We start from the raw sequence: 21,574 nt of genomic DNA, 5'->3' as shown, positions 1-21,574 counted from the left end.
TTATACATGGTATGCTTGTATGTATGAGTGGTTCTTTAAATTGGGGTTTTTTAGATTATTTTTAATATTAGATTTGTTTACATTGTCTTTTTTATTGTTGTTAGCCGCCCCGAGTCTTCGGAGAGGGGCGGCATACAAATCTAATAAATAAATAAAATAAAGAAGCCCCAACACTAGTTGTCAAAATAGCAGATCAATGAACTAGAATCAGTGATGAAATTATAGTTTGAGAAAATTTAAATTGTGGCTGAAATACACTGAATTGCCTTCTAAATTCTACTAAATTGGTCATTTTCTGCAGGGGCAGAAGGGTGAGAAAGGAGACTTTGGACTTCACGGGAAACCAGGGGCCCCTGGAAAAGATGTAAGTTGCACAACACACAACTTTCTCTTTGGTGTCATCTCTTTGGTGTCATCTCTCCTCTATTTTCCTGTATTAGATGATACTGAAATGATGCCCAGAGAATTACATCAATATCCAAGGACCATTTTTACTAAGTTCAGGAATTCACCTCTTTGTATCTTTCAGCAATGGGGTAGAGACAAGGTTTTTTTTAAAAAAAATTTCAATATTTATATTTAATAGCTATTAGCTATCTTGCTATCTTGTACAGCAGTACCTCTACCTAAGAAGGCCTCTACTTAAGAACTTTTCTAGATAAGAACCAGGTGTTCAAGATTTTTTTTGCCTCTACTTAAGAACCATTTTTACTTAACAACCTGAGCCTGGAAAAATTTCCAAGGAAATTTGAGAGTGGCACGAAGGCCTGGCCAGTTTCCTGCCATTCCCCCTGGGTTTCTCTCTCTGGCGCAGTGTATGGGAGGCAGCCTCGCGCCGGGTGTATGGGAGGCACGTGCTCCTCGCCGCCACAGAGTCCCTCTTTTTTTTTATGCCTTAAAGTTTTGGGGTTTTTTGATTCCCTTCCCCTCCCCTTCTTCCTTCAACAGCGACTGTCTTCCTCCTCCTCTTCTTCCTCCTCCCACCCAAATTCCGAGCTTTTATTTCTTTCCCAATGGGTTTGCAGGCATTATTTGCTTTTACATTGATTCCTATGGGAAAAATTGCTTCTACGTACAAACTTTTCTACTTAAGAGCCTGGTCACAGAACGAATTAAGTTCTAAAGTAGAGGTACCACTGTACAGTTAGAAATGGATCAAGGTAGCTGCATCAGAGGTCAAACCATCACATGACTTGAGAACAGTGGCCAAGCTGAATCAAACTGCACTAATATGTAACAAATGTGTACTTGGGTCAGCCCGTCCAAAGGCTTAATAATTCCTGGCCAATAACAATTTCTGTTTTGCTTGCTACTCTTTTCCTAACTAAAGGGAGATGTTTATGGAGATTCTCATGTTTGTCCCAAAGGTGCTTTTTAAAGAGGCAATTGGATTTTCTGGTTTTGCTTTGGAGATATATTGCTTCTCATCCAAGAAGCTCCTTAAAAAAACAGAAAGTCCAGTTGCTCTTGAAAAAGCACCTTTGGGACAACTAAAGGAAAAGTTGAGTATAGTCAAGCTTAAGAAAATATCTTCTTATCCTTAGTCTATAGCAGTGATGACAAACCTTTTTTCCCTCGGGTTCGCCATCACGGCCCTCTACCATTTCAGACAAATGAATGTCCAAACCCTTCTTTATAACCTCCAGTTTTGGAGCACCCCAACTTCTGGAGGCAAATTGTTCCACCAATTAATTGTACTGTCGGGAAATTTGTCCTTAGTTCTAGGTTGCCTCTGTCCTTGGTTAGTTTTCATCTCGAGGTCGACTCCTAGGTCCCTACCTTGTGGGGTTCTTCAGGGGTCGGTTCTCTCCCCTCTGCTGTTTAATATCTACATGAAACCGCTGGGTGAGATCATCTAAGGGCATGGGGTGAGTTACCATCAGTACGCTGACGACACCCAGCTGTACATCTCCACCCCATGTCCACTCAGCGAAGCAGTGGAAGTGATGTGCCGGTGTCTGGAGGCTGTCAGGTCTGGATGGGTGCCAACAAGCTCAAACTCAATCCAGACAAGACGGAGTGTCTTGCCTTCCAAGGACATGTCCGTCTGTCTGTCCATCACCCTGGGGGGGAATTATTGACTCCCTCAGAGAGGGTTCGCAACTTGGGCGTCCTCCTCAATCCACAGCTAACTTTAGAACACCATCTTTCAGCTATGGCGAGGGGGGCGTTTGCCCAGGTTCGCATGGTGCACCAGTTGCTGCCCTACTTGGACAGGGAGTCTTTGCTCACGGTCACTCATGCCCTTACCACCTCGAGGCTTGACTACTGCAATGCTCTCTACATGGGGCTACCTTTGAAGAGTGTTCGGAAACTTCAACTTGTCCAAAATGCAGCTGCACGAGCAGTCTTGGGCCTTCCAAGACATGCCCACATCTCACCATCACTCTGCAGACTGCATTGGCTACCAATCAGTTTCCGGGCACAATTCAAAGTGTTGGTTATGACCTATAAAGCCCTACATGGCATAGGACCAGATTATCTCCAAGACCGCCTTCTGACACACGAATCCCAGTGACCGGTGAGGTCCCACAGAGTTGGCCTCCTTAGGGTCCTGTCAACCAAACAATGTCGGCTGGTGGGACCTAGGGAAGAGCCTTCTCTGTGGGAGCCCCGGCCCTCTGGAATCAACTCCCCGCGGAGATTCGCACTGCCCCCACCCTCCTTGCCTTCCGAAAGAGCTTAAAAACTCATCTTTGCCACCAGGCTTGGGACTTTTAGATCTTCCCCCGGACCACTGAATGCCTTAAATATGATTGCTGAATGTTTGGTTGATAAGTTTATCTTTTAATTGTTTTAAATTGTAGTATTAATTGGATTTACATTATTGTTCTGTTTTTATATATGCTGTGAGCCGCCCCGAGTCCTCGGACAGGGGCGGCGTACAAATCCAATTAAATAAATAAATCTGTTACTTTAGTTTCAGAGTTCATCTCTGAGGAAGCTGATCATGAATTACAACATCAGGGAAACTCCTCTTTTAACAAAGCCTGTTTGTTTGTTTGTTTTACTGTTTTCTAGGGCCGACCTGGAGAGTTGTGTTTGGTAGGGCCCAAAGGCCAAAAGGTATTTATTAATTTACATACTACCCTCATGCTGCGATGTATAGTGCTAGTTGAAGCCCGGGATGGAGAGGGACGGGTTATTTGACAGATAAACATGATAATGGCTATGCTTTGATTTTAGGGCGATCCAGGTTTTGTTGGACCCGAAGGGCTTGCTGGAGAACCAGGACCTCCAGGGTTGCCAGGCCCAGTTGGAATTGGCCTTCCAGGAAAACCAGTAAGGATTACTACTCTTCTTGGGAAATAAATCATCTTTAAAAGTGGAGGGTCGTTCAAATTATGTTTATCTCCGATAGTCTCATGGATGTATCTATTTACTTTTCCCGGGAACAGTAACTTGTCATTTAATTTAATAATTTAATTTAATTTAATTTAATTTAATTTAATTTAATTTAATTTAATTTAATTTAATTTAATTTAATTTAATTTAATTTAATTTAATTTAATTTAATTTAATTTAATTTAATTTAATTTAATTTAATTTAATTTAATTTAATTTAATTTAATTTAATTTAATTTAATTTAATTTAATTTAATTTAATTTAATTTAATTTAATTTAATTTAATTTAATTTAATTTAATTTAATTTAATAATTTAATTTAATTTAATTTAATTTAATTTAATTTAATTTAATTATTTAATTTAATTTAATTTAATTTAATTTAATTTAATTTTTTACTTACTTACTTACTTACTTACTTACTTACTTACTTACTTACTTACTTACTTACTTATTTATTGGATTTGTATTCCGCCCCTCTCCGCAGACTCCGGCCGGCTAACAGCAATAATAAAACAGCATATAATAATATTCCAATACTAAAAACAGTTAAAAACCCATTAATATAAAAAACCAAACATACATACAGACATACCATACATGAAATTGTAAAGGCCCAGGGGGAAAGAATATCTCAGTTCCCCCATGCCTGGCGGCAGAGGTGGGTTTTAAGCAGCTTACGAAAGGCAAGGAGGGTGGGGGCAATTCTAATCTCTGGGGGGAGTTGGTTCCAGAGGGCCGGGGCCGCCACAGAGAAGGCTCTTCCCCTGGGTCCCGCCAAGCGACATTGTTTAGTCGACTGGACCCGGAGAAGACCCTCTCTGTGGGACCTAACTGATAATCTTCTCTTTCCACATCACAGTCTAGTGTACAGCCCTGATATTCCCATAAAACAATCTGGTGTAGTGGTTAAAGTTCTGGCCCAGAAGCTAGGAGATGGTGAGTTCTAGTCCCAATGTAGGCATGAAAGTCTACTGGGTGAATTTGAGTCCCTTTCTCTCACCTGAACCCACTTGTTGTGGGGAACATAGGAGGATAAAGGGGTCTTCGCAGAGGTGGGCTACTAGCCGGAACGCTAAATTGGGATTGTGAGTGCTTGCGCAATTTTGCTTCTGCACCTGTGGGGGTAGCAAAATCGCGCACGGAGCCGCAGGTGCGCCTGTGTTTCAGCATGCACGGAAGCAAAAAAAACACCCCGCTGAAACATGGCCACACCTGTAGCTCCGTGTGCAAATTTTGCTACCTCCACAGGTGCATAAGCAAAATCGCATTGGTCGCGTAAGTACTCACAAGCCGCGGCGGCGAGCGCAATTTAGGGTTCCGGCTAGAAGCCCACCGCTGCGTATTAGGAATGTTCGCTGCCTTGAATTATTTATAAAGTAATAGATGTGGGATTAAAAACCTATTAAATAAATAAAGAAGAATATCCTATCTACAATAAATACCCTGTTTCCGCAGGTAAAATGAGGACCCAGATTGTTAGGACAATATGCTTATTCTCGGTAAACGGCTTAGGGAGGGCTGTAAAAGGACTATGAAGCGGTATATAAGACAAAGTGCTACCCCGTTTCCCCCAAAATAAGTCACCCCCGAAAGTAAGACACAGGAGAGGTTTCGTAGAATTGCCTAATATAAGCCATCCCCCAAAGTAAGTCATAGAAATATAGAAACATAGAAGACTACAAAAAGATATTGACAAAATTGAACGGGTCCAAAGACGGGCTACAAGAATGGTGGAAGGTCTTCAGCATAAAACGTATCAGGAAAGACTTCATGAACTCAATCTGTAGAGTCTGGAGGACAGAAGGAAAAGGGGGGACATGATCTAAACATTCAAAGGGTTAAATAAGGTTCAGGAGGAAAGTGCTTTTAATAGGAAAGTGAACACAAGAGCAATGGGACACGATCTGAAGTTAGTTGGGGGAAAGATCAGAAGCAACGTGAGAAAATATTATTTGACTGAAAGAGTAGTAGATCCTTGGAACAAACTTCCAGCAGACGTGGTTGGTAAATCCACAGTAACTGAATTTAAACATGCCTGGGATAAACATAGATCCATCCTAAGATAAAATACAAGAAATGTATTGTTTTTCACTTGTTGTGAGCCGCCCCGAGTTTTCGGAGAGGGGCGGCATACAAATCCAAATAATAAATAATAAATAAATAAATAAATGCTATAAGGGCAGACTAGATGGACCTTGAGGTCTTTTTCTGCCGTCAGTCTTCTATGTTTCTATGACTGACGGCAGAAAAAGACCTCATGGTCCATCTAGTCTGCCCTTATACTATTTCCTGTATTTTATCTTACAATGGATCTATGTTTATCCCAGGCATGTTTAAATTCAGTTACTGTGGATTTACCAACCACATCTGCTGGAAGTTTATTCCAAGGATCTACTACTCTTTCAGTAGAATAATATTTTCTCATGTTGCTTTTGATCTTTCCCCCAACTAACTTCAGATTGTGTCCCCTTGTTCTTGTGTTCACTTTCCTGTTAAAAACACTTCTATCCTGAACCTTATTTAACCCTTTAACATATTTAAATGTTTCGATCATGTCCCCCCTTTCCCTTCTGTCCTCCAAGACGTAGGAGACATTTCGTTTCGCAGCATTCCTGAACAGAACATATATAACATATATTTGAAGAAAGTATAATTGTTGTACATGGAAATAAATGGTACGGTAGTAGTAAGAAATTCTTGATAGGATTCACAGTTTGTCTGGTTATGCTGGTTTATGATGACAACTACTACTATTATTATTGAATGAATGCAAATGAATGTTTTAAAGTTAGAATTTTTAAAGAATCTTTTTAGTATATTAATTGGATAAACTGTATTGTTATGTTTTTGGTATATGCTGTGAGCCGCCCCCAGTCCATGGAGAAGGGCAGCATACAAATCCAATTAATAAATAAAGCAATAATAAATCAATAATACTGTACAGTATATAATAAATGTTCAATTTTTTTTGTTCAGCAATAAATGTGAATTGTTCTTCATTGAAAAAACATAAGGCATCCCCTGAAATTAAGACATAGCACATCTTTGGGAGCAAAAATTAATATAGGACCTGTATACTGCACGAGTCAAAAAGAGGGTGGGGAAAATATTTACTGACCCCTCACATCCTGGACACAAATTGTTTCAACTCCTACCCTCAAAACGTCGCTACAGAGCACTGCACACCAAGGCAACTAGACACAAGAACAGTTTTTTTCCGAATGCTATCACTCTGCTAAACAAATAATTCCCTCAACACTGTCAGACTTTCTACTAAATCTGCACTTCTATTCTACTCGTTTTTCTCATCATTCCTATCACCCATTTCCTCCCATATTGACTGTATGACTGTAACTTGTTGCTTATATCCTAAGATTTTATTATTATTGCTTCTTCATTGCTTATTTGACCCCTATGACAATCATTAAGTGTCATACCACATGATTCTTGACAAATGTATATGCACCAAGACAAATTCCTTGTGTGTCCAATCACACTTGGCCAATAAAAATTCTATTCTATTCTATTCTATAAGACACTGTCTTATTTTCGGGGAAACAGTGTGCTAACTATGCTCAACCTTGTTCACTTTCAATGCTCAAACTAGGTCAGCCAGATACTGCCGCCTGCTGATACTTTCCCTATTACTAGATTAAACCTGTAATTCAGAGAAGACTTAAATTACTTAGGACTTGATGGGAGCACCATGCAGGAGGTGTTCCACTTCTATCTGCTGAGCTTATTTTTCCAATTTAACAAAATGGATGGAGGTTGAGTTAAAAGCAGATAAATTTCAGCAAGGGAGGTGGAGGGCATTTAACCCCTCTCCACTTCATCATTCTTCTGGCCTAAATATCTCATTTCCCAAAACTGCCATTCCATCCTTTCAAAGGAGAGATAGGCTCCTGAGACCAGTTTTAGGTTGGGAAAATGTAGGCCTAGATTAAATTAGAAGAACTTTTGAATCCAACAAGAGGATTCCATCCTTCCGAGGTGGGTAAAATGAGGACCCGGATTGTGGGGGCAATAGCCTAGCTCTGTTAAAAAGTGCTATTGCTAACATGTTGTAAGCCGCCCTGAGTCTAAGGAGAAGGGCGGCATAAAAATCGAATAAATAAATAAATCGAATCGAATAAATAAATAAGTCTCCCCATCATATCAAAATATCGCCGTAGCTCTGGTCATTTTTTTCAAGTTTCTGTATAGGGTGTATCATTTTGGGTCTCCTGCAGGGAGAATGACAAACCTGGCTAGAAGTTTGATGATGATGAAGAAAATGCTGAAGAAAATGATTTTCTTGGAAGGGATAACCATAATGGATTGATGACTGCTTCTGACTGAGCCAAAGTGGTTGTCCAGTAGCTAAATCTATTCAGTTCTTAGATTTTTCCAGTTCTCTTACTGTGTTGCCTTCATGGGAAACCCCTTTTTCTCTTAACACAAATCTTCAACCGTCTGTGGATGTTTGTACTTTCCCTTCACCTAATGGAGAAGGAATCTTCCAGCCCCTTATAATCCTGAAACTGATTTATTTAATTTTATTGATTGATTTTGTCCATTACACAACAAGGGTTTTAGTGGGTATACACATAGTAAATACATAATGAAGGTTATAGAGGATATATTCATAGTAAAATGTATCTAAGAAAGAATAGAAGAGAAGATATAGGAATAAACTCTAACAATGAAAGAATAGAAGAGATATAGGAATAGAAGAAAGGAATAGGAGATATAGGAGGGTAATAGGACAGGGGACGGAAGGCACTCTAGTGCACTTGTACTCGCCCCTTACTGACCTCTTAGGAATCTGGACAGGTCAACCGTGGATAGACTGAAGGTAAAGTGTTGGGGGTTTGGGGATGACACTATGGAGTCTGGTAATGAGTTCCATGCTTCGACAACTCGGTTACTGAAGTCATATTTTTTACAGTCAGGTTTGGAGCGGTGAATATTAAGTTTAAATCTGTTGTGTGCTGTTGCGTTGTTGTGGTTGAAGCTGAAGTAGTCGCCGACAGGCAGGACGTTGCAGCATATGATCTTGCGGGCAATACTTAGATCATGTTTAAGGCGTCTTAGTTCTGAGCTTTCTAGGCCCAGGACTGTAAGTCTATTTTCGTAGGATATTCTGTTTCGAGTGGAGGAGTGAAGGGCTCTTCTGGTGAAGTATCTTTGGACATTTTTGAGGTTGTTGATGTCCGAGATGCGTTATGGGTTCCAGACAGATGAGCTGTATTCAAGGATGGGTCTGGTGAAAGTTTTGAAAGCTCTGACAGCCATGCTTCTGATAAAACTCCATCCTAACATAAAATTGAAGGAGATCTGGGCTGGAGGTTTCAAAAGTGAAGTCTGTTCATTGTCTGTTTCTGTATGAATTGTATTGGCTGATGGATAGATGGGACCTCACGGTCAATGTTTTTGCCCAAGGTGCATTTATTTTGTTATGGTCTCAGTTACCTGTGATAGAGTTTTGATTTCCCTGTGGCGAACAGACATGCTAACAGCTGGGGACAGCTGTTTTATTACCAGGAAGAGGATTGCTTCCTTCACTCAATGCTCTTTTTGGTTTGCCACTATTCCAGAAGTCATCATACTGATAAAATAAGTCTGAACTTTTTTTTAATCAGATTGTGTTTCCTGTCGTGAATAATGCTTTTGATGGCTCATTTCTGAACAACTGTAACAGTTTGGTTTTTAATTTCAGGGCGATCCAGGTGGTCCTCCAGGTTTGAAAGGAGAGAAGGTACGTCCTGAACTTCTGTGACCTCCAATGGTTCTAATCTTGAAATGAGCATTACGTGTTTTGTTCTTAACAGTGTTAAAACTGGACTGAATTTCATTGCCATCAATCTTGTTCTCTGTTTCCAGGGCAGTTCGGGATCTCCTGGGGATAGTGGATCTCCTGGGAAGCCAGTAAGTCATTGATCCAGCATACAAATCAATGAACCAAAGACCGCATCTAAGGAGGCTCTAGTTGTCCTTTGACATCCAAGCTCTTGATTGTCTTAGCTAAGTATTGGGGCCGCAGAGAGATCCTTGGGAAACTGGATGGTCCACTGGTGAATTTATCTTAAAACAGGCACTTCAGCCTGATTTAGGAAACACTGCTCTAGAGGAGAGATGCCCTAAGAGCCACCACCATCTTACTCTGCCCCCAGGCCTATTTGTCTCTGTGCATTCATCTTCTGTTGAGATAAAGTTCCTCTGAACTTATTGGGTCTGACCTTGTGGGACTTCAAGTAAGTTCAGAAAACACATGGACACCGTTTTAGTACTTCTGAGCATATGAAGCGTGGCTAGGAGATGGTATTACTCACCTTTCATTGGCAAAATTTTCCAAATGTAAAATAATGCACTTGGGGAAAAGGAATCCTCCATCGGAGTATTGCATTGGCAGTTCTGTGTTAGCAAAAACTTCAGAAGAGAAGGATTTAGGGGTAGTGATTTCTGACAGCCTCAAAATGGGTGAGCAGTGTGGTTGGGCAGGAGGAAAAGCAAGTAGGATGCTTGGCTGCATAGCTAGAGGTATAACAAGCAGGAAGAGAGAGATTGTGATCCCGCTATATAGAGCGCTGGTGAGACCCCATTTGGAATACTGTGTCCAGTTCTGGAGACCTCACCTACAAAAAGATATTGACAAAATTGAACGGGTCCAAAGACAGGCTACAAGAATGGTGGAAGGTCTTAAGCATAAAACATATCAGGAAAGACTTAATGAACTCAATCTGTATAGTCTGGAGGACAGAAGGAAAAGGGGGGACATGATCGAAGCATTTAAATATGTTAAAGGGTTAAATAAGGTCCAGGAGGGAAGTGTTTTTAATAGGAAAGTGAACCCAAGAACAAGGGGACACAATCTGAAGTTAGTTGGGGGAAAGATCAAAAGCAATGTGAGAAAATATTATTTCACTGAAAGAGTAGTAGATCCTTGGAACAAACTTCCAGCAGACGTGGTAGATAAATCCACAGTAACTGAATTTAAACATGCCTGGGATAAACATATATCCCTTGTAAGATAAAATACGGGAAATAGTATAAGGGCAGACTAGATGGACCATGAGGTCTTTTTCTGCCGTCAGTCATGTTTCTATCTTTCTAAAATTAAATCCTTCCCCTTTCTCTCCAGGGCAAACCAGGGACCCCAGCCCCGAAAGGTGAAAAGGTAAGTGTATAGAAGTCAGGATCAAGACAGAGCTTCCGAGGGGGAAAGGAGCAGCTCGGCCATTGCGAGTCCAATAGCATTGAAATTAGATGAGACCTTTGGAGAAATGGTTAACGTGGATCTCTGAGAAAGAAGATGACAAATGAGGTAGACTTCCCTTTCACTCCTTGATCTTTTCTGAGGTTCTTAGGGAAAGGATGAGACAGGTAGACCTCGACTTGCAACTAGCGGTGGACTACGAGCCAGAACGCTACATTACGCTCGCCGCCACGGCTTGTAAGTTCTTGCAGGACCAGTATGATTTTTCTTCTGCACCTGTGGAGGTAGCAAAATCGTGCACAGAGTCGCAGGTAAAACCTCGCCGAAACATGGGCGCACCTGCGGCTCCGTGCGTGATTTCCACAGGTGCAGAAGCAAAATCAAAAGCTCGTCCGAGGCCAGGAAGGAGGAAAGAGGAAAAAAGCAAGGAGCGCAGACGCAGCTGCAGGGGAAAAAAGGAGAAAGTGAGCCGAGACCAGTAATCCAGGAAGTGAGGGCCACCAATCAGCTGGAGCTGCGCACGCATCTTCATTTCTGCCGGTGGAACTGCGTTCCACCCCATCCTGCCTGCTGCTCACCCCTGATTATAGGGGTTTTTAGTGCTTTTACTCTTAATTCAATTTAATTTAATGGACTTCTATGCCACCCGATCCCATGGGAGTCTGCGGAGAGGGGCGGCATACAAATCCAATAAATAAATAAGTGAGTGAGTGAGTGAGTGAGTGAGTGAGTGAGTGAGTGAGTGAGTGAGTAAGTAAGTAAGTAAATAAATAGATAAATAGATAGATAGATAGATAAGATAGATAGATAGATAGATGATAGATAGATAGATAGATAGATAGATGGATGGATGGATGGATGGATGGATGGATGGATGGATGGATGGATGGATGGATGGATGGATGGATGGATGGATGGACGGACGGACGGACGAATGAACGATTGAATGAATGATTGAATGAATGAATGAATGAATGAATGAATGAATGAATGAACGAATGAACGAATGGGACTCAGGGCGGCTCTTTTGCCTAATGTTGTTGGTTCCAGGTTCCTTTGTGTTCTTTTTGCTCAGTGCATCTTTGTTTCTCCCAACAGGGCGATCCATGTGAAGTTTGCCCCGTTATTACTGATGAAAATCTAATCGGCCTCCCTGGGAAACCAGGAGCCAAGGGGGAACCGGGACCCCCTGGAAAACCTGGAAAATCAGTGAGTCCCCTTCGTGCATTGCTTTGTTCTTTGGGGTCGTGGTGGAGAAGCCATCAATATAATCTTGGAAAACAGGGATTTGCTGGGCTGATTAGCCAGCGCAAACGATTTCTGGAGCCTTTCACGGATTCTCTTTTCTTTTCCTTTTTCTCAGGACAAACCTGGGCTTCTGGGAGTGAAAGGCAACAGGGTAAGTGTTGGATTCGGCTGCTGCAAGGAAAAGAGAAAGGGAAGAAGAGATTATAGGTGTAGTTCTATGGAAATACAGTGGTGCCTCTGCTTACAAACAACTCACTTTTTTCATACATGTGAATGTGTCCTCAGGGGTGGGTTCTAATTTACACTGGTCCCTCTACTTATGAAGTTAATTCGTTCCGTGACCAGGTTCTTAAGTAGAAAAGTTAGTAAGAAGAAGCAATTTTTTCCATAGGAATCAATGTAAAAGCAAATAATGTGTGCGATTGGGGAAACCACAGGGAGGCTAGAGGCCCTGTTTCCTCCCAGGAGACTCCTAGAGAGGCCCCACGGAGGCTTCTCCCCACCTTTTCCGGCCTTGTTTCCTTCCAGGAGATTCCTAGAGAGGCCCCACATGGCATAAAATAGAAGCCACGTTCATTTTAAAAAAAAAATTACAATGCACATTTAAAATTTAAAAACAATGCATTTGGGGAATATCTGCCCAAAATGCACCAGGAGAGAAATGAGTGGCATTTATCTTTCTAAGTAAAACACTGTCATAGGTGGCAAAGGTCGCTATCTTTGGGCTCACCTTGGCAGGTGGAAGATTGTGCATGGAATTGAAAAGAAGCATAGAGTAACAAGCAGAGTTGACAAATATAGCTAAACATATTTATGCATTTATGTATGTGCCTTTGAAATGAAGAAAAGGGTAATAATTAATAGTTTAGCAGAAAGGTGAGGGGGGTGATCTTGCGCTGTGTAAATGATGAATGAATGCAGGGAATTTACTGATGTACAATTTTAGCCTTTATGTTTAATTATGAATGGGAGGGCTAAAAGGACGGTATGAATTAGTGGGATTTTGGAGATTATGGATGCATATGAAAGTAGAAATCAATAGATTGCTGATCAGCGCATGTTATGCTCCAGTGAATAGTAATAATGGAAGAATTGGAGATGACTTTGGGGGGGGGGGGGATTGTTCAACCTTCTGAATGTATATGACCCTGGACAGATAAATATTCATTTTAGTGACTTGCTTAGATGGCCGGGAATGAGATGAGAGGGAACAGAAAAAAGAGATTGCGCCATTAGGGGACCCAATAAAGAAGGAGTAATGTTTGGTAAGCAAAGACATGGCTATTGGCTTCAAAGACAGGCTTTAAGCATAAATCTCCATGCATACACCTTGCGAGGGAAGAAGTATAAATCTGTAAAGCAATGGCTGGTTTCATTCTTTAAATGGTTAGCTGTTGATTAGATAGACAGAGAGAAAAATAAGTGTTACAAATACCAGAAGAAAGTAATAAGCTGTGGCTTATTGATATTTACCTAGAGCCAAACATTAAATCTTGATCACAGAGAAAAATATTGATAATGATAATGAATTTTGAGATAATGCAGGTTAGAAGCATCTGCAGGGAATGGTAGTGTGTGGATGACATTCACAACTATGTAATCAAAGCCCCAACTAGATGGCTCTGATCTAAACTGATGTTTACAGGCTGAGGCTGAGGGAGGGGTCAACCGTGTCATAAGTCATGAGTCCATGTACACTTGCAAGAGCTCTAGGTCCAGCCCATCGTCAGTGCCTCTCTTATCTCCAGCTCATTTGCTTTGACCATTAGTAGTTCAGATTCTTGTAGAGAGTTTAAGCTTACAATAAATCTATATATTCAATTGAAGTGCCTGAATCTCCTGGTTTCTGTGACACTTCACAGTCTGGCTCTGTAACAGAATAATAACATTTTTTTTTACTGCAAGGCATACTCCGAAAACCCACGGATATTCCTATATTGAAGAATTTCACATCAATTCATTCAAAATCATATTCATCTATTTAAACCATATTAATTTTCCCAAAGCCATTATAAAAGAACTTAGGTGTTAGGGGTGTTTCTGTTCAAAATCCAGGAAAGAAAGACCCCAACTCTATGATGATAGAGAAAAATACTTTATTTATCTGTCTGTCTGTCTGTCTGTTTGTTTGTTTATTTAATTAATTATTGGACTCAAGGCGGCTTACAACAATATAAAAACAATACAATATAATAGTAAGAAGTCAATATTAAGATCCGGGGTGGCGCAGCAGGTAGAGTGCTGTACTGCAGGCCACTGAAGCTGACTGTAGATCTGCAGGTCAGCAGTTCAAATCTCATCACCGGCTCAAGGTTGACTCAGCCTTCCATCCTTCCGAGGTGGGTCAAATGAAGACCCAAATTGTGGGGGCCATAGGCTGGCTCTGTTAAAAAGTGCTCTTGCTAACATGTTGTAAGCCGCCCTGAGTCTAAGGAGGAGGGCAGCATAAAAATCAAATGAATAAAATAAATAAATAAATAAATAAATAAAATATTAGACTAAACTCTCTAAAATTTCTATTGCGGTTGATGTCTCACTTAATGATTGCAGGTGTTCCATTTAATGTGGCCAAAAAACCCCCAAACTTGTTACCTATTTCTTCAACCCATTTCTACAACCGCTCATCTTATTCCAGGCGCCTCTCAACCAAAAGTTAAAACGACATAAAAACCGTATAGTATAAAACAAAACCCATTAAAAGCGATATATCTCACTTAATGATTGCACTGCATATTGATGAATTTTGTGAAGACTACCTGTAACAATAAGGAAAGGTAAATGGCATATTCTTGACCAGTTCCGTGAAATATTTTGACAGGCGTGATGCTATGTGCAGAGTCTGTGAGAAATTCTCTTTCCGACTACTTGGGCATTACTTATTAATTAAGATAACAGCTGCCTCGCCAGTTCGCAAGGGAGCTCCACAGACTGAAAAGACTCCTGACTTGGCAACCTGGGTGATGGATTAGATTCCGAAGTGAAAGCAAGCCAATTGTTAGATTCCCTGGAAGTTTTTCCTGTCCCCTTTCAATAAATCCTGTTAAACTCGGGGAAAATCTACTTTCTCTTAGAGAGGGTTGCCAAGAACTACACAACAGATGAGGCAATAATTCCATGTGCAATATTTATGTATTTGTCAAATTTATGTAGCCACCCATCTCACAAATAATTGACAGCATACAAGAAGGCAGAAAAACAGTCAAGCTGATAAATAGTAAAACTAGTATCACTGCAAATATTTTATAAAAGCATTTTTAAACGATAAAAGACAAAGCAGAAGAGCAAGAAACTTTAGGTGAAGATACATGTGTTAGTAATAATTAGTATTACCATCAGCCCTGACATTTTCCCCATCTGTCAATTGCAAAAGGCAGTTTTACTGGGAACAACTTACATCCTTCAATGATACCTACCATCAAACATCCACTATTGCCTATCAGATTCTAAAGATTTGATAGCTGGACAAAAATACCAAATCCAGTCTGAACATCTGGCTAACTGTGCAAATAATAAAAATAAAAATAAAAATAAAAATAAAAATAAAAATAAAAATAAAAATAAAAATAAAAATAAAAATAAAAATAAAAATAAAAATAAAAATAAAAATAAAAATAAAAATAAAAATAAAAATAAAAATAAAAATAAAAATAAAAATAAAAATAAAAATAAAAATAAAAATAAAAATAAAAATAAAAATAAAAATAATAATAAAAATAATAATAATAATAATAATAATAAAACAAAACAACAAAAACAAAATAATAATAATAATAATAATAATAATAATAATAATAATAATAATAAAGAAACAGATGAAACAATCGATCACATACTCAGCTGCTGCAAAAAGATCGCACAGTGACTACAAGCATAGACACGATGCTGTGGCACAGATGATCCACTGGAACTTGTGCCAGAACTACCATTTACCAGTGGCAAAGAACTGGTGGGATCATAAGCCCGAAAAAGGGGTCGAAAATGAGCAAGCAAAACTACTGTGGGACTTCCGACTTCAGACTGACCGAATTCTGAAGCATAACACACCAGACATCCTGATTGTGGAGAAAAAGAAAGTATGGATCATCGACATCACAATCCCAGGAGACAGCAGAATTGAGGAGAAGCAGCTAGAGAAATTAGTGAAATACGAAGATCTAAAAATCGAGCTGCAACGACTCTGGCATAAGCCAGTGAAAGTGGTCCCAGTGGTCCCTGGCACGCTGGGCGCAGGGCCAAAGGATCTCAGCGGACATTTGAAAACCATCGGAATTGACAAAATCTCCACCTGTCAATTGCAAAAGGCTGCTTTACTGGGATCAGCAAACATAATTCGCCGCTACGTCACGCAGTCCTAGGTGCTTGAGAAGCGCCCGACTGGTGATGAAATACGAAATCCAGCATAGTGATCTCGTTTGCTGTGTTGTATTGGATGCAGTTCCTGGGGTCATATGACCCCGTTTTGTGACCTCCTGACAAGTAAAGCCAATGGGGAAGTTAGGCTCATTTAATAATTATGGTACTAACTTTAAAAACTGCAAAGATTCACCTAACGAATTCATAAAAAAAATTGTAAAATGGGACAGAACTCACTTAATAAACTTAGCAACAGAAATTTTGGCTTCAATTATGGTCATACTTCAAGGGCTACCTCTACAATGCACACTATACAATGTACTCATGTACTATACACTCAGCGGTGGGCTACGAGCCAGAACACTAAATTGCGCTCGTAAGTTCTTGCGGGACCAGCGCGATTTTGCTGTTGCACCTGTGGAGGTCGCAAAATTGTACACGGAGCCGCAGGTAAAACCTAGCCGAAACATGGGCGCAATTTTGCTACCTCCACAGGTGCAGCAGCAAAATCGCGCTGGTCCCGCAAGAACTTACAAGCACAATTTAGCGTTCTGACTCATAGCCCATCGCTGTGTATACTGTACAGTACAATCTGGCTGTCATTTGAGTCAAGAACCCAATTATGGTATTTAGCAGGTCTTTTTCTACATTCCTAGTACATTGTTTGCTTTATATAATTCAATCAGTATTCTATATTAAGTCCACCATAAATTAAAATTAAGTTCCAATTTAGCCAACACAAAACGTTTACATAATTTGATATAGATTGTTTCTATATGTGGTCAAAGGTTTCTTTGCTTTGCTCTCCAAATTTTCTTTCTTTTTCCATTATTTGGAACAACATCTGCATTAATAAGTTCACAAATATAAGTCTTAAAATATTTCAAACATTACATGCTCAATTAAAAAAATATTCCAAATACTGTTTAATCTATTTTAGAAAAAAATATCTTTAATAATGAGGTTCTATCTAAAGTACATAATGTTGCTGGAGGATGATCAGATATTTCTGTAGAAATAAATATTGCATTTATCCATCCAATTAGCTGAGGATCAAAATAGTAAAAATTAATCAGGTTGGGAACAAGTCTAATATGGAATTTAAAACAAAAAAAGAATATTCTTGCTGTGGAGGATTTAAAACTTGCCATACTATTACAAAATTAAACTTCAGCATATAAGATTTTTCATGAAAAGAACTAAATTTAGTTGAGCAATATAATGATGTGAGAAAGGATCTAAGACTCATTAAAATATTTAGCTGTAATTACCTGATCTCTCCAGCAAACTAAAAATATATTTTAAAATACCTATATACAACAATGGGTGGTCTTTAATAGTGCCATAATAATTAATTGATGTAGTGTGTTTGATTTAAGTTTTGTCCATCATTTTTTTTTAAAAAAATCCTTTAGTTTGAAGTTTTGATGGCATTTCTGTCAGATTTTAAATTCCACCAACATATGATTGACAATTCTTTCTCCAGCTACACCATTTCTGTTATATGGAAGCATGCATGTTAAGCTTATATGTTTAATGCAGACAATCTAATCAACTCACAAGCAGAAAAGTCTTCTGAGAGGGGCGGCATACAAATTTAATAAATGAATGAATGAATGAATGAATGAATGAATGAATGAATGAATGAATAAATAAATTTAAAAAAATAGAGAGGACAGGAAAAGAATGGGAGAGAGGTTAGCCAAACGTAAACCATTGAGGCATAGAAGATTTATTTTATTTTATTTATTTGTTAATTTGTTTATTTATTTTATTTGTCATACAAATATAGTATTGTATTGTAGTATGTTTACCATAATATAAATATAAAGTATAGAAAAGATAAAAAAAGACATTAGGATAGGAACGGAAGGCACAATGGTGCGGGACCGCCTTTTGCCGCATGAATCCCAGCAACCGGTTAGGTCCCACAGAGTTGGCCTTCTCTGGGTCCCATCGACTAAACAATGTCGTTTGGCGGGACCCAGGAGAAGAGCCTTCTCTGTGGTGGCCCCGACCCTTTGGAACCAGCTTCCCCCGGAGATTAGAACTGCCTCCACCCTCCTTGCCTTTCATAAAGCTCTTAAGACCTATCTCTGCCATCAGGCATGGGGAAACTGAGACATCTCCCCCGGGCCTATACAGTTTATACATGGTATGTTTGTGTGTATGTTTGCTTTTAATAATGGGTTTTTTAGCATTTTTAAAATTATTAGATTTGTTCTTACATTGTTCTTGTTATTGTTGTGAGCCGCCCCGAGTCTATGGAGAGGGGCGGCATACAAATCTAATAAATAATAATAATAATAATAATAATAATAATAATAATAATAATAATAACTTATGCATGGCCCTTACAGACCTCTTCGAAAAGGGGAGAGGTCGATTGTAGATAATGTAAGGTTGAAGATTTTGGGATGGGGGGAAGAAACAACAGAGTCCAGGCGCTGACCACTTTATTGCTGAAATCGTATTTTCTGCAGTCTAGTTTGGAGCGATGTACATTTAGTTTCCATCTATTGCGTGCTCTTATGTTGTTGTTGTTAAAGGTGAAGTAGTCGCTAACAGGGAGTACATTGTGACGTATGATTTTATGAACAACAGTTAAATCAGTTCGCAGGCGGCGTAGCTGTAAATTTTCTAAACATAGTAATTGAAGTCTGGAGGAGTAAGGTAATTTGTTGCGTGTTCTTGAGTTAGGCCATAATGGAGCCTGTCCATTATAAAGTGACTTACGATTCCCAGTCCTTCCACTTATGACTGTTAAAACATTCCTGGATTTCTGCGATTTGGGTGCTTAGCAACCATTGTGTTGTGCGCTAGCAATTATTGCACTGTACTCAGTCACATAATCATCATTTGTGATGCTCCCAGCTATTGGGAATAGCACCATTTAATAATAAATTTTGAGGGTCTCTGTTATTCGTAATTTTCTACTTGTAATCCATACGGTTCCAAAACAATGGGCCGTATTTGTTTTGACTTTCTGCATTCTGGACCAGCTGAAGCATTCAAGTGAAAGAATCTGCTTAAATTGAGTTTTGTTTGTTTGTTTGTTTGTTTGTTTGTTTATTGGTTTGGTTTGGTTTGGTTTGGTTTGGTTTGGTTTGGTTTGGTTTGGTTTGGTTTGGTTTGGTTTGGTTTGGTTTGGTTTGGTTTGATTAGGTGCTACAGAGTGGGCCTTCTCCGGGTCCCGTCAACTAAACAATGTCGGTTGGCGGGCCCCAGGGGAAGAGCCTTCTCTGTGGCGGCCCCGACTCTCTGGAAGCAGCTCCCCCCAGAGATTAGAACTGCCCCCACCCTCCTTGCCTTTTGTAAACTCCTAAAAACCCACCTTTGTCATCAGGCATGGGGGAATTGAGATATCTCCCCCGGGCCTATATCATTTATATATGGTATGTTTGTAGGTATGTCTGCTTAAAAATGGGGGTTTTTTTTAAACTATTTTAAATTTTAGATTGTGAATTATTAGATTTGTCATGAACTGTTTTTATTGTATCGTGAGCCCCCCCGAGTCTACGGAAAGGGGCGGCATAGAAATCTAATAAATAAATGAATGAATGAATGAATAAATAAATAAATAAGATATGATATGATATGATTTGTATGCCGCCCCTCTCCGCAGACTCGGGGCGGCTCACAACAACAATAAAACAGTATACAATAAACAAATCTAATATTTAAAAATATCAAAAAACCCCATTATTTTAAAAAACAGACAACACAAGCATACCATACATAACACTATATAGGCCAGGGGGAGATGTTTCAATTCCCCCATGCCTGACGGCAGAGGTGGGTTTTAAGAAGTTTACGAAAGACAGGGAGGGTGGGGGCAGTTCTAATCTCCGGGGGGATCTGGTTTCAGAGGGTCGGGGCCGCCACAGAGAAGGCTCTTCCCCTGGGTCCTGCCAGAAGACACTGTTTAGTCGACGGGACCCAGAGAAGGCCAACTCTGTGGGACCCAACTGGTCGCTGGGATTCGTGCGGCACAAGGCGCTCTCGGAGATCCAGTCAGACCCCAACAGCCTCCAGGCATTGGCACATCACTTCCACTGCTTCGTTGACTGGACATGGGGTGGAGATGTAAAGCTGGGTATCATCAGCGTACTGATGATACCTCACCCCATGCCCTTGGATGATCTCACCCAGAGGTTTCATGTAGATATTAAATAACAGGGGGGAGAGAATAGTCAGTAGTCAGTAGAAGTCAGTAGAAGCAAAACTGGTAGCTGTGATTTTATATTTTTGTGTTTATAATGATATATAACAATGTCTTATACTTCGAAGATGGGGGAAAAAAAGAACTGAAGACTTGATTTTGGTTGCTCAAGACCAAACTATTCAAGCTAATGCAATCAAGGCCAGAATAGGAAAAATATTATCAAAATAATTCAAAGTGCAGATTGTGCAAAGAAACACTTGCTCTTGTGCTCTGCTCTTGGTAAACTGATTATAAACAATGCTATAACACAGCTGCCAAAATGATTTATTGCAGCATATGTAAAAACTATCATGTTTCAATAATGAAAAATTGGTGGGAACCTAGCGTTGAAAAAACGACTGAAAACGAGCAGATTAAAATATTATGAAATTTCCCAATACAAACTGTTCAAACAATCACAACACAACAGATTTAACTTTAAAAAAGAAAAGAACTGGAGAAAATTGATGTGGCAACACCAGAATGTACTGTATAGCAGACCAGAATGTAATAGAAGACAAAGAATTGGAGATCACAGCGAAGATCACGCAATTTTTAAATTTCAAGAGTTTCGCAGATTTTCAGATTTCAAGATCTGAAAATTGAAGTTGAAAAATTATAGCCAAGATTATAGCCTAAACCAGTTGTGGTGGTCCCAGTTGTGATCAGCTTTTGCAATTAATCAAGAGACAAAAACATCTTGAACAACTTACTTATTTATTTATTTTATTTATTTATTTTGTCCAATACACAATGAGGGTTTTAGTGGGTATATATCTATATACACATAGTAAAATACATGATGAAAGTTATAGAGGAGATACTCATAGTAAAATATATCTAAGAAATAATAGAAAAGAAGATACAGTAATAGAACATATCAATGAAAGAATAGAAGAAGAGATACAGGAATAGATGAAAGATATAGGAGATATAGGAGAGCAATAGGATAGGGGACGGAAGGCACTCTAGTGCACTTGTACTCGCCCCTTACTGACCTCTTAGGAATAGGTCAACTGTAGATAATCTAAGGGTAAAGTGTTGGGGTTTTAAGGATGACACTATGGAGTCTGGTAATGAGTTCCACGCTTCGACAACTTGGTTACCGAAGTCATATTTTTTACAGTCAAGTTTGGAACGGTTAATATTAAGTTTAAATCTGTTGTGTGCTCTTGTGTTGTTGTGGTTGAAGCTGAAGTAGTCGCCGACAGGCAGGACGTTG

General features: G+C 39.5%; 1 protein-coding gene across 4 annotated transcripts in view; it reads left to right on the top strand.

Moving 5' to 3' along the window:
* Positions 1-21,574, top strand: part of COL16A1 (collagen type XVI alpha 1 chain) — a 263,305-nt gene that overhangs the window by 131,993 nt on the left and 109,738 nt on the right. For all 4 annotated transcript variants that reach the window (XM_070763913.1, XM_070763914.1, XM_070763912.1 and 1 more), the window contains exons 16-23: positions 302-364; positions 3,022-3,066; positions 3,187-3,282; positions 9,051-9,089; positions 9,215-9,259; positions 10,473-10,508; positions 11,646-11,756; positions 11,911-11,946. In XM_070763913.1, coding sequence (XP_070620014.1) covers positions 302-364; positions 3,022-3,066; positions 3,187-3,282; positions 9,051-9,089; positions 9,215-9,259; positions 10,473-10,508; positions 11,646-11,756; positions 11,911-11,946 — 471 coding nt within the window. The remainder of the gene's footprint in view (positions 1-301; positions 365-3,021; positions 3,067-3,186; positions 3,283-9,050; positions 9,090-9,214; positions 9,260-10,472; positions 10,509-11,645; positions 11,757-11,910; positions 11,947-21,574) is intronic.

The sequence above is a fragment of the Erythrolamprus reginae genome, chromosome 11 (genome assembly GCF_031021105.1).
Source record: "Erythrolamprus reginae isolate rEryReg1 chromosome 11, rEryReg1.hap1, whole genome shotgun sequence".
NCBI lineage: Eukaryota > Metazoa > Chordata > Lepidosauria > Squamata > Dipsadidae > Erythrolamprus > Erythrolamprus reginae.
Note: the sequence above shows the minus strand (reverse complement) of the source record. Positions and strands in the feature narration are given on the sequence as shown.